This window comes from Carlito syrichta, unplaced genomic scaffold, assembly GCF_000164805.1.
Source record: "Carlito syrichta isolate Samal-C Ts95f unplaced genomic scaffold, Tarsius_syrichta-2.0.1 Scaffold304574, whole genome shotgun sequence".
Classification (NCBI taxonomy): Eukaryota; Metazoa; Chordata; class Mammalia; order Primates; family Tarsiidae; genus Carlito; species Carlito syrichta.
In genome coordinates this window covers 222,756-235,668 of record NW_007248670.1, presented here as the reverse complement: position 1 = coordinate 235,668, position 12,913 = coordinate 222,756, and the positions used below count along the sequence as shown (strand labels likewise).

At 46.5% G+C, this 12,913-nt stretch overlaps 1 protein-coding gene across 1 annotated transcript in view; it reads right to left on the bottom strand.

The window, feature by feature from the left end:
• Window positions 1-12,913, bottom strand: part of LOC103262635 (protein FAM228A-like) — a 61,209-nt gene that overhangs the window by 2,205 nt on the left and 46,091 nt on the right. Inside the window, exons 8-12 of the mRNA XM_021713492.1 lie at window positions 11,848-11,916; window positions 10,708-10,899; window positions 6,702-6,789; window positions 6,425-6,581; window positions 2,366-2,513 (exon numbers count right to left, since the gene is read on the bottom strand). Coding sequence (XP_021569167.1) covers window positions 2,366-2,513; window positions 6,425-6,581; window positions 6,702-6,789; window positions 10,708-10,899; window positions 11,848-11,916 — 654 coding nt within the window. The remainder of the gene's footprint in view (window positions 1-2,365; window positions 2,514-6,424; window positions 6,582-6,701; window positions 6,790-10,707; window positions 10,900-11,847; window positions 11,917-12,913) is intronic.

The window sequence follows — 12,913 nt, the reverse complement described above, 5'->3', positions numbered from 1 at the left end:
GCGTGGCCCGGTGGTCCGCCGCCTTCAGCGTCCCCTACGTGGGGGCCGCGCTCTCGGGGCACGTCAGCCCCTTGCTCCCCTACGTCCGTGACGCAGGAACAACGCCTCCGGAGAACGGTGTGCGGGGTCTGTGACACGCTTCTCCGCATTTCTTGGCGCAGCCACGATGTACCCAAGACATAAGACAGCTGAGCAGCAACATCAAGCCATATTTCAGCACTCCTGCTTTCAGCTTGGTGTCCTTAGTCCTCGGCTCGGTGGGCTGTATCGGAACGGGCGTTGCCGCCAGTTTTCAGGAGCCGGCTGAGCCGGTGGCCCACGATGGCGGCCCTTCCGGCCTTCGTCTGCGGTGTCGTGCACACGCTCCTGCAGGCCGTCATCTCCGACAAGTCGTGGCCCCAGTGGGACAGTGTCCCGAGGTGTCACGTGCGGATGGCCACCTCCGCCGTGTCCTGCGCGGCGGTGATCCCCCGCCTGTGCGTCCCTCATTGCCATCACCAAGCTGGAGTGGGATCCAAGAGAAAAGGGTCATGTGTGTCACGTCGGAGCGCAGTCTGTGAGTGACAGTGGCCTTCGGCTTTGTTCTCTACTTCCCAACGTTCGTCCGAGGTTTCCAGAGTGTCACCTGAGGGTATCCACAGAGATCAGTGGCGACGTTTGAAGAAAGAAGAGTTCTATCTCGGTGAGTGTCGCAGACAATTCTAGAGGTGTGCAGAGGACAGAGGGGAGATTGATGCCGCCCTCACTGGAACGCTCTGCCGCACACCCAGGACTGGAATTCACTAGGAATTCCCAATAGTTGTACTATTTTTCAGAGATATGTTTTCCCAGAGAATGCAGAGCAGTTACGACACTGTGGCGATGCTTTTATAATTTTCTAAGTGGACACTGCTTTTGTACTAACAAATTCATACACAGATAATAAGGTGTTACAGGAAATGGAGCACTCTTATTTTTATACAGATTTTGTTGTTGTTTTTCAAGTACACTCAGTAAAGAGTTTTAGTACATTTGTTACAAAGTGAAATCCAGAGATGCTCATTTTTACCTTCAGTTTTAGACAGCTGTATTTTTTTTTATCGTGAGAGCATTTATAAAATTCAACTTATAATGATCGTACACCCGCATCATCACGATGTAGTTAGTAAATTCACACTAAGTGACTCCCATCTGCAGCTGAAAAAAAGAATGTAAGCTTGAAATTTGCTAAGAGAGTAGATCTTAAGTCTTCTCGCCACACAAACAGTAACCAGGTGAGGATATATTAATCAGCTTGACTGTGATCATAATTTGGTATTTATATAATGAATATGTGCATCAAATCATTACACACTGAATATTTTTAAAAATAGCAAGGAGCTCCCTGTGCTCTCAGATAAAATTATGCTCAGAGGAAACTGCTGCGAAGATGCACATGATGGCTCACCATTTCTCTCTGGAGAGACTGGGGAGAACTCTGGGATTGGGCAGGAGTTAGGGCACAAAACATCTAACGATTTTTTCAAGAAGAGAGAAGTGGCGTCCCTCGTCCTCCGGGCATATCCCCATGCTGTGTGCTCAAGTCAGGCTCTGAGCCCACTGACCACCAAGCCTGCCTTCCCTGGAAGGGTCCTGAGTTGCAGGCCTGGGGGTACAGGGTGTGGCAGAGACAATGGAAAGGGAAAAGACCACCCATGAGCTGTGCTCAGAAAATTGTGGTATACAAAATACCCCTTAAATATCTAAAATCTCATTCTTCCCTAATTTTTAAAAAGAAAGTTCATTGTTTAAATTCCCAGCTAAGGGCTGGGCATGGTGGTTCATGCCTGTAATCCCAGCACTTTGGGAGGCCGAGGTGGGAGGATTGCTTGAGCTCAGGAGTTCAAGACCAGCCTGGGCAACATGTCGAGACCTCATCTCTACAAAAAAAAGAAGAACATTCCCAGCTAAGGAGAACATTTTTGCTCTGGTTTGGATGCCATAAGCAGTAAATGGCAGAGGACAGAAGCCCAGGAGAAGGAGCTGATGTCTTAGTGGGCAGATCCCTGCTGGCCAGGTTTGCCCTCACCTTGGAAGGGCACGATCTGTTCCCTGAAGAAACTCAGGAAAGTAGGGTCCAGGTCCCACATTTGCCACTTCCCTGGGTTTCTTCCCACAAGGCTTCCCCACCCAAGGGACCCCGCCGAGCAGCAGAAAGGACCTGCCATCCAGCATTTCTCCTCCTGCTTTTCACTGCCTTCTCCTTGGGCCACGGCCGCCTCTGTCTTTGGGAACCTCTGAGACGGAGGGCGTGGCACTGGCACAGTTCTGGAACCAGCATGCTGTCTCAGGGACACTGAGAAACTGTGCAGAACCCCCCTCCCCCCGCCCCCAAGTCTCTGCTCACCAGCCCCTTCTTCTGGTCCCCTCTGTCCTTCTGGCTGAGCTTCGAGGAACGAAACTGCCTTTCAAAAACGGCCTGACTCAGGTCGGTTGTCTTTTTCTCTTTCTCTTTCCTTTGATGTTTCTTTTCTGCACAGATGAGCTTTTCAGGGCTGCAAAATAGGAAAAAATGATCTCAGGTCAGCACAAACTGAATTGTGCCATTTGATAGTTTCTGAAAATTAATTTCATGAGCTCAATACTTTGTGAAAAAGAAAGACTGATTAGACACCACGGGTGACTGTACCTCGGTCTGTCTGCCCTGTGAAGGAACACGAGGCCCAGTTAAGTCAGCATCAGTTGGGTAAATTGGGTAAATTCAGTCAACTATTGCTGTTAAAGAAACAAAGCCCTACCATCAATCAGCCACTTCATAAACCTCTAGCTGGCTCACAAGTGGGTTATAAGTAAGGGCAAACATCAACCAATCAGAACTGCCTTTTTTGCAAGCAGGAACTCAAATGCATGAAGGGCATCCTAAAACTCACCCTAACCTAAAAGAAGGTCCAGCTCCACTGGGAAAAACCTCAGGCCACAGTTGCAGTGCAGACATTCTTGCTGCTATCCTGCCCCTTGTGCCCTTCACAGCATTTCTCCCCTTTAGTCTGCCTTTCTCAGTTCATAGCTGTTTGGTGAATGCTCTCACCCCCTCAACTCAGGCCTACCTAGCCTGCCATGCCCCGCTTGCACCCCAGCTGGTGTCACAGGCCCCTTCTCCAGCTGTACCTGAGGCAGAGCCTCACTCCCTATGGTTGTGATTGGATCAAAGGGGCTTTCAGGCAGCTTCTGGGTGCCCAAGCCCGGAAGTTAGGTGGGATGGGGCATCCACATTCCACCACACGCACACGCACACGCACGTGCACGAAAAAGAGCCAGTGTGCAGAGGGAGAAGTGAAGTGGTGATGAGAGCCACAGAGTACCAAAGAGGAAGGGACTGGCCTCATGATCCCTCGAGCAACCTGGCTTTCTCCCGGCCTTGACCTCCGGGACATACTGGTGCTTTCTAACATATCTAGCCCCCTCCCACTTTTTCTTTCCACTTGAAAATTGTAACCAAGTATCTCAGCTTTACAATCCCTTGCACCCTTATCTGACCATATGCCTGCTTAGAAATCTCAGGGGCTAATCTTAAGAGAGCCTGACTGTGGGACCCTCTCTCTTGGAGGGAGTCACGGGATGGCCGATCCATAACCTGACTGCAGCCGAGACAACACCAACAAGACCTCCAGGAGGACCCCCATCTGGGGTAAGCTGTGAAGACACACCCCAAGCCACACCTGCAAGGCGCCCCATAGCAAGTTTCCCTTTTGTAAGCCCCTTGCACTCAGCCCCAAAATCTGAAATGGTTTCTTTGGAGCATAGCCTGGTGATTTCCCCATATCTGCTGGACTTTGCAATATAATCACCCTCCTTTCACTACATTTTGTGCTTATGTGTTTTGTAGCCAAACTGTCTCTGACTAATCTAGTCACCTCACTCTCAAGTCTCTTTCTTACTTCATCAAGCAACCATGCAAGGGCCTCTGGGCATGTCCTCCCTGAAGGTTTTCACCACAGCTGCCCCCTTCCCGTCCTAGGAAGCCCAGCCCTGCCTGGGAAATAAGCTTTTCCTTTTCTTCCCCCACTTATTCATTCAACAATCATTTATTCATCACCAACTATGTTCCAGCTAAGTGCTGGAAACACCAAGATAAATAAGACAGTCCCTGCTTGCTGATGAAGGAACAGGTCAGTCAGGTAGTGGGGTGGGGTAGGAGTGGGGGGTTGTATTTCCCTGCAGTCACTGTTCCTCTTGCCTGCGTTGGAGTGGCCAGTGATACCCAGAGGGAGCAAAGGCAGGCATATCCCAGCAGGTTGTCGAGTTATAAACATGCTGACATGACCCAGAGATTCTTGTAATTAGCAAATATTTCCTCCATTTAGGAAGATAGGATTTTTGAGATGCAGCCAGCAAGGGTGGCAGGGCCCAGAGAGCGACTTGCGTGCCATGTGGAAGAGCCTGGACTTGGTTGTAAGGGCCATGGGAAGCCTCTGAAGGGTTTCCAGTGGGGGGTGTTGAGCACTTCAAAAAGATCACTCGGGCTGGCCGGTGGACAACAGATTGCAGAAGGGACACTGGCTGAAAAGCTGTGACAGCAAATGCCTAAGTGCCGGAAAAAGGAGAAGGAGAGGAAGCAAAATGTAGACTCTCTTGCTGGGGGTGGGTTGTATGTAATTAATGATGTTTAAATAAAAATGTTTGTTGTTGCCGGGCTACGTGGCTCAGACTGTAATCCCAGCACTTTGGGAGGCCGAGGCGAGTGGATTGCCTGAGACCGTGGGTTCGAGACCAGCCTGGGCAACTTGGCGAGAACTCATCTCTACAGTAAATTTTTTTTAAATTAGCCGGGCGTGGTAGCGCATGCCTGTAGTTCTGGCTACTTGGAAGGCTGAGGTGGAAGGATCACCAGAGTCCAGCAGATTGACACTGGCGTGGCCATGAGTGTGCCACGCACTCCAGCCTGGGCAATGGAGCAAAACTCCAACTAAAAAAAAAAGTTTGTTCAAATTGATAATGAAAACATGAAGCCAGAAATAGAACATAAAACTTCCAAATCACTAGGGGAAACAGAATCAGAGTAGCACTGCTTATTCCAACAAAATGCAGGATGGGGGATAAAAAGGAAACATTAAGAGAACATAACACAACATTCACTTTTGGGCATATAAGTTTGCACAAGCTAAAAGTCCTGCTGTAATAATAGAAAAAAATAGAACATTTACCCCTAAAATTAATAACATGAAAGTCACTAGATAGCTGTGGAAACAATTCTAGAGACGGGAGAGCCCTCAGGAATGAGCTGACAATTTCCAGTTCCTTCCTCCCCCTTGGGAGTCTTCCAAGGTCAGGTACCAGGGTAGAGACCCACTCCCCTGTGCTCCCCGCATCTTTGGTGGATGTCTTCTCCTGGGGCCTGGCTGCTGTCCTGGCAGGTGCGTACTGAACCTCACTCCAAACACCTCCCTCCCCCAATGGGCAAGTCAAGCAGAGCACTCCCAGTAGAAGGTGGGAAATCTCCAGGTCCCTGAGCACAGACAGCATTGCCCAAAGCCTATTCGGAAAAGTTTTAAGTTTTTTTAAAAAAATGAAAATGAAATAAGGACTTTTAAAGCAAACAAAAATGGGAGGGCTTTTCATGAGCAGATGCACACTTCTGGAAACTGCAAATGGTGTTTCTCTGTCATTGACTTATTTGTTTGCTGTGAGGCACATAGTGAAGCCATGACATGAGGCCTAGAATTTTCTCCAGAAAAGTGACAGTAAAGAAGGGAGAGTTGGGAAGAGAGAGAGAGACAGAGAACAAGTAGGGCAAATTGCTGATTAGTGTTGAACCTGGGTGACAGGTACATAGGAACTTGCTGTATTCTTTATTGGCTGTTGGGCTACCTTCTTTGGGAAGTACCTGTTCAAGACTTTTGCTGTGTTCTTCTGTTGGGTTGTTCTTCTTAGTGATTGTAGATGTTTGTTATCTATTCTGGCTATGAATCAATTTTCAGTTATGTGTGTTTTAAGTATCTTTTCCTATTTTGAGGATTGTAGCCTTACTCCTCCTAATGGTGTTGTTTGATGAATAGGTATTCTTAATTTTGATATAATCACATTTATCTTTCTTTTCATTTATAATTGTTTAAGGATACAAAATTAGTTGGCAACACCATCGAGACATAGAGAAAGCAAGGAAGTGAATGCTTATAAAGTGAAGATCACTCTGGGTCAAGGAGGAGATTGTCATGGGTGGGGACACAGTCCCTTTCTTGACCTGGGTAGTGATTTCACAGGACTGACTCATGGATTTGTATATATGCAATATATATTTGTATATGTATATTTCTATGTATATTTTACAATGTAAAGGTGATGACAGTAATAATAAAACTATAAACCACTAAAATTAAAAACTGTAACTAATGACAAGATCTTTATTAGGAAACACACTATACTGCAAGTTCAACCCATATCTGCATGCTGGTCGTGTCCCCAGTACCTGTTTCCACCACAGGTTTCAGGCCTTGTGAGTCTGGCCGAGGCTTCACGCCGTGCTTTTGGACTCACGCTGCGTAGAGTGAATATGAACTGGCGCAATCTGGCCTGCAGCCTGGCCTTCTCGATTTCCTTAAGTTCTTTTATGGAATATCGTTTTCCTACAGGAAGACACAAGATCTAAATCAACACTCTTAAAGGCAACTCCCATCGCTTGTGGGGTGGAAACTCACTTGACAATTGGCAGTCCCAAAAAATGAAGCCCAGTGACCAAACAGCACCTGTCTCATACTGAAGAGTAGCTCTCTTCTCTTCATCCACCTCTTGCTGTCTCCGAAACAGAGGATCAAAAAATGGCAGGACTGTAACCTACAAGAAAAGAGACTCTTTGCAGATCTGAGTGCAGTTTGTATTAAGCTTTTAAAACCTGTCCTAAGCCTTCAAGTATGGCCTTACTGTACACCAAAGCAGTCAGTAATAAATACCAGTAACGATGTCAATCCACAGAGTGGTGGATGGGTAACTATTCCCTGCTTACATAAGGACACTCACAGGGCCTTATGTGTCTGAACCAACGGAGGATGGGCCATCCGGATAGAAGACACACACTTCTGCTCAGAGTGCTACTGTATAAATGCATCTGGCAGTAGAGATTTGTGATGCCATTGCAGGCCACATCCAGGCTAGGTCCTGTCCTCAAGGATCTCAGTCTCGAACAGCCAAATCATATACAGTGGCAATATAGTCATGAGAGGAGTCGGCGCAGGACACATTAGGAGCATGGGGGTGCTTCTAAACCTGCCTGGGAGGAAGAACCATGCCTGGGGAAGCTTGCAGAGCAGAACAGCGGGTGGCCAGAGGCATGATCCTGTACAAGGGCAGGGTCATACGGAGGTTATGGCGAGAGCTATTTTCCCCCTCTCCCTCCTGATGATAAGCCTTGGATGGTGGCTTGTTTTTCCTCTTCTTCGTTTACCCCATAACACTTAGCCTAATGCTTGGCCTGAAGTACTAGGTAGGCAATTTCTGAATAAATGAGGCAGCATAACACATATTGCCTTCAACACCCCAGAGGATGAGATTCTACCCAGAACCAAAAGCACCTTTTCGTCTTCATTTTATTGACCTGGCCTGATTCTCTAAGAGAAGCAAATTAAACCACTTCTCTCCTCAGAGTCATACATGTCTTTAAAAAATTAATAGTCATATCAGATGGCTACATCTGCTACATAGGAGCAACAAATGGAAACTTGCATTTCTCAGTTTTAACTCATATGTTGGCAGTTTAAAAATCTGAAAACTCATTACAAGCTCAGCTATCAGATCTTGTGGGCAGCCTGTGCTGACACCCCTCCCATATCTCTAGTAGAAAGGAATGCTGCCTTATGTCAGAGCCCTGCACTGATTTTTATGACAAAGTTGCCACTCACTGTCCATGTCTGTCTCTCTGTCTCTCTCTCTCTCTCTCTCTCTCTCTCTCTCCCCCTCTTATGCTTCAAGTTTGCTGGATGTGAGCAAATGTATGTATGAACAAATTATCATGCACATGCATGCCTTGTTCACACTGTAAATTCTCCAGGAGTCTAAATTACTCTGGGTTCCTATGTTTACAGTCAATGGAAATGCTTTTATGGAATTTTTTTAATGAATAGAGAATAACTGTAAGACATCTAAAGTGACTAGGTTTTCCCCAAATCCAGAGCTCCCAAGAATAAATAAATAAAAGTAAGTAACCTACTCTACCTTTCCATAATCTGGGTTCTTTCTCTTCATATAAAAGGGATCATACACTTCAGGATCATAATCATCTCCACATGGAATTTCCTTCAGAAAAAATATATATATACCTAAGAGGAAATCACTACATATGAACTGTTTTTGCAAGATTCATAAAAGCCAAATACTTAATTATATTTTTATATAAAAGCATAGTTTCAAAAAAGCCTCGGGAGTAATTTTGTCTACAGTGAGACTCTACCACCTTCTGGGAGAAGTAATCATCTAACATTAGTCTGCAGTCATCGATGAACCTTTGGTTGAGAACTTTCTGCTCCATGAGGCAGGTACTTCTTTGGTTTCACTTTGAGTTTCACTCTGTCTTATAACTTCCAGGTGCAGATACTGGTCTACACATCGACCCATCAGCTACATGTCTGCCTTTTAAAGACTGAAAACATTCATTCCCCCCGTGTTCTTTTCCTTGGGCCAAATATCCCACTTCTGTCCACTTTTCTTCTTATAAAGTACTGTTTTTTCTGAACGTTCTGCAACTGACAAGTGTCCCTTCAACAGTGTGACACCAAGAATGACAGGATAAGGATAGAGTGGCCCAGGCTAAGCACAGCCTCTCCTAACACAGTCTGAGAGCTCATATGCTCTCTTGCAAGCCAGCTCATATGGTTGGCTCACATTGAATTTGTTGTCATTTAAAATCATGCAGACTTCAACACACGCCATTTCTAAGGTGTAGCTTTCCCATCCTATACCTGTGTGATCACGTTTTTGCTCCCGGCCATCGCAGCCTCGACCTGCTGGGCTTTGACGATCCTTCCGCCTCAGCCTTCCAAGTAACCGGAATTACAGGCATGCACTACCATGCCCCGCTGATTTTTTTATTTATTGTAGAGATGAGGTCTTGCTGCCCAGGCGGGTCCCAAACCCGCGGGCTCACGCAATCCACTCACCTCAGCCTCCCAAAGGTGTGGGATTACAGGCTGAGCCACCGAGCCCGGATTTTTTTTTTTTTTTAAGTTGGCGTCTCGGAGTGCAGTGGCCGCTCCCGGCCACCGCAGCCTTGACCTGCTGGGCTCCAGCGATCCTTCTGCCTCAGCCTTCCAAGTAGTTGGAACTACAGGCGTGCGCTACCACACCCGGCTAATTTTTTGATTTATTGTAGAGATGAGGTCTCACCAAGTTGCCCAGGCAGGTCTCGAACCCGCGGGTTCAGGCAATCCACTCACCTCAGCCTCCCAAAGCGTGGGATTACAGGCTGAGCCACCGACCCCGGCTGGATGTGATCTTAAGCTCTTCCCCTTAGTGTGTTTAGGAAAAAGTATTTAAGGTACACATTCTGAAATTTTGCTCAGTAAATATACTTACACGCACTAGCATTCCAGCGAATTACTCTAGATCTCTAGTAAATACTTGGGAGGGGGCACACCTAAAGCCAACAAACTTAGGGGTGATACTGCAAATAGGCAGGCCTAAATTTTAAAAGACAGTCCTGACCTCACAGATAAAGCAAAAAATCTTTAAAATAAGAAACCAAATGTTGTTGTTTTGCAAAGCCAAACTGAAGAACATAGTGTAGAATCTATTAGACCCTCTATATACCTAGAGGCTGGCTAAGCCAGTAGCCATGCAATCCCATTCTCCCTTACCCATGCCCTGCTATAGAGATTAGAAAGCCATACAATCTCTTTCTGGGCCCTGCTTATGACCAGGACTTGCTGTGTTACCTAGTCCTAGCTAATAGACCTAAGGGAAAGTCTGTTAAGAGCTTCTGGGAACTATTTTTGCTTCTAGACCAAAGGAGCAGGGTGAGAGTCCCTGGTATCCTTCCTTACCTCTGCTCTGCCCCTGAATGTAGACCTAATACCGTGCCTGGAGCTGCAAGCAACCATCAGGTGAAAATGACAATGATGGGGACACACTGAACATATTAAGGGTAGCAGAATAGAAAAACAGAAAAAACCTGACATTATCATGCTGTTAGACCCCATCATCAGGTGGCCGTGGTGGCTCACACCTATAATCCCAACATTTTGGGAGACGGAAGTGAGAGGATTACCTGAGCCCAGGGGCTTGAGACCAGCTTGGGCAACTTGGCAAACCCTTGTCTCTACAATAAAAAATAGCCAGGCACGGTGGTACACACCTATGGTGGGAGGCTGAGGCGGACAGCCCTGAGCCCAGTAGGTTAAGGCTACAGTGGCCATGGGCATGCCACTGCACTCCAGCCTGTGCAACACAGTGAGACTCCTACTCCAAAAAAAAAGAACCCACCATCAGACATCCTACCTTTCAATTTCTTATTAAGTAAACAATAAATGCTCTTATGGGTTATATCACAGTTATTCCACTAACATCTACCTAAAATCACTCCAATAAATCTAGGTCTGGACCAACACTCCTATCCACTCCACCCAAAATTCCAGGTAAAGAATGCAATTGGTGTGTTCCTTTAACGAATTCATCTTAAATACAAAAATAAGCTGGGGACTGTACACCAGTGAAAATACCAGATCAACTCTTCAACTGATACTTTAAAAATAAAACTCTCCATACCGTTTTATTTGTGTGCTTTAAATAATATTCAAAGTTCTCTTGTTTCATTTTTTCAAACCCTTTATATGCAATTACTTTCTCCATAATTCTCTGCTGGAGAGGCTCTGCAACGTTTTTCACCCATTTTTTATGCAACATCTCTTTTCTTCTTTCCTTAAAAATATCCAGATGCTGAAAATATGTATCCAATCTCTAATGAGGTGATACAAAGAAAATCAATTATTAAGACATTTTCCATGTGTTGTCATTTGAATAAAGAGGAGAAAACAACTGTTCCCAGTCCTAAGCTCTTGGCCATGTTCAGGTTGCAAAGTCCCAGTAGGAGATAGCTGAAGCACAGAACTGCAGTGTTCAACAAGAGAACCTGAGAGCATGGAGCAGGAAGAACTCGTGTGAAGTTCTCAACCACACCTGCTGTGCCTGCAGGATAAACTGCATCTAACCCACGAACCATGAATCAGACTAAACCATCTAGCTCCTGGCTTTCCTCTTTCTTTTTCAGGATTCTGAAGCATTCCCTGATCATCCATTCCGTGCCCAGCCGTCATCATCAGGAAAGTCTGTGACAAAACTGGTAGAAAGAATACTGTTTGTTGACACCTCTTTTTTATGTATTAAAGGACAGGAGTCCACCTACCTCTTTTGATGCTAAAATGAGAATATATGTGCACTTCTTTCATAAACTATAAATCACAATACAAATGTCAAAGCACTATTATAACATCATCTCTCTCATTGCAATTAAGCCTTCCTTAAGCTTACTCATTCCATAGAGACTATCAGTTACTGATTGGCCATTACCCTTCAAAACTCATTCATTTCTGGCAGATTTATAGGTCCCCACTGCAATGCAGGAACATATGAGAGAAAAGGTGAGGTTTAGCAGGAAAGAATTTCTGTTCAGTACCAGGACAAAGGGGAGTGTAGTTAGAATAATTTCTCTGATCACTTCCGGACAGAACCAAGTGGGATTCGGAACCTCTGAGTGATCCCATGACAAGGTGGCATGATCTCAGATCTGTGCAGTAAAAACGGGTAAATCAGAGGATACTCATTCTCCCCAAAAGTGAGTCTCTTCAGTGACATCAACTCTTGTCCCCCAGAACACACTTAGAATACATAGAGGGAGCCAGCTCTTACCTTCACAATATAATTTTCTCGAAATAATATTGCATGCACAGCTTCGTCAATGTCTTCTCTAGCTAATACCTAAAATGACAGACCTGAATATTAGGATGTAAATCCTGAAGAAACAAACTAGGATGCCAAAACTCAGTGAATTTCCCATATAGTTTTAATGTAAATCTAATGTCTGTGTCTCAAGCTTATTTTATAACTTTTTTGTTTGAGTCCGGGTCTTGTTGCCCAGAGTCTGAAGTGCAGCAGCACCATCAAGGCTCACTGCAGCCCCAAACTCCTGGGTTCAAGCAATCTTCCCTCCTCAGCCTCCCGAGTAGCTGGGATTGCAGGGGCACACCACCACGCCTGGTTAATGTTTTAAAATTTTTTTGTAGAGACGAGGTCTCACTATGTAGCCCAGGCTGGTCTTGAATCTGGGTTCAGGCGATTCTCCACCTCAGCCTCCCGAAGTGCTGGGATTACGGGTGTGAGCCAACACACCTAACCAGAGATAGTGTTACTTATTAGACATTTGACCCCTGTCCATTCGCGTTCAAGGAATTCTTTTGGGTGCCTCGTCTAAGCGGGCCCTGTTCCCTGTCTGGGAATACAAGCATGATCAAGACAAATAGTTACTGGGCTGGAGAGGTTGACGTCCCGCCACCAAAATGACGCCTCAAAATGCCACGTTATTTTACCTCCATTAGAGAAACTGACTCGGCATCTGGCCATTCTTTTAATTTTTCTGGCCTGAAATGTTCATCATAGTTCCAAGTTTTCGTGGCCGCCATAGACAGCAGAATCCCTGGGGGCTGAAAAAGGAGGCTGAGGAGACCAGGCGGTGGCCCCGAGAGCCAGGCGGGGACCGCGGGGACGAGACGGCGGTCCCCAGAGAAAGGCGGGGACCGCGGGGACGAGACGGGGGCCCCGAGAGCCGGATGGGGACCAAACGGGGGCCTCCAGAGCCAGGCGGGGCCGACGGGCCTGCAGGCTGCGGCCTGAGAGCCGGGTCTGCGCGCGGCGGGCGGCGACTCCTCCGCGGTCCGTTACCCGCGCGGCCGAGGCCAGCCGACGACGCCCGGCCCGC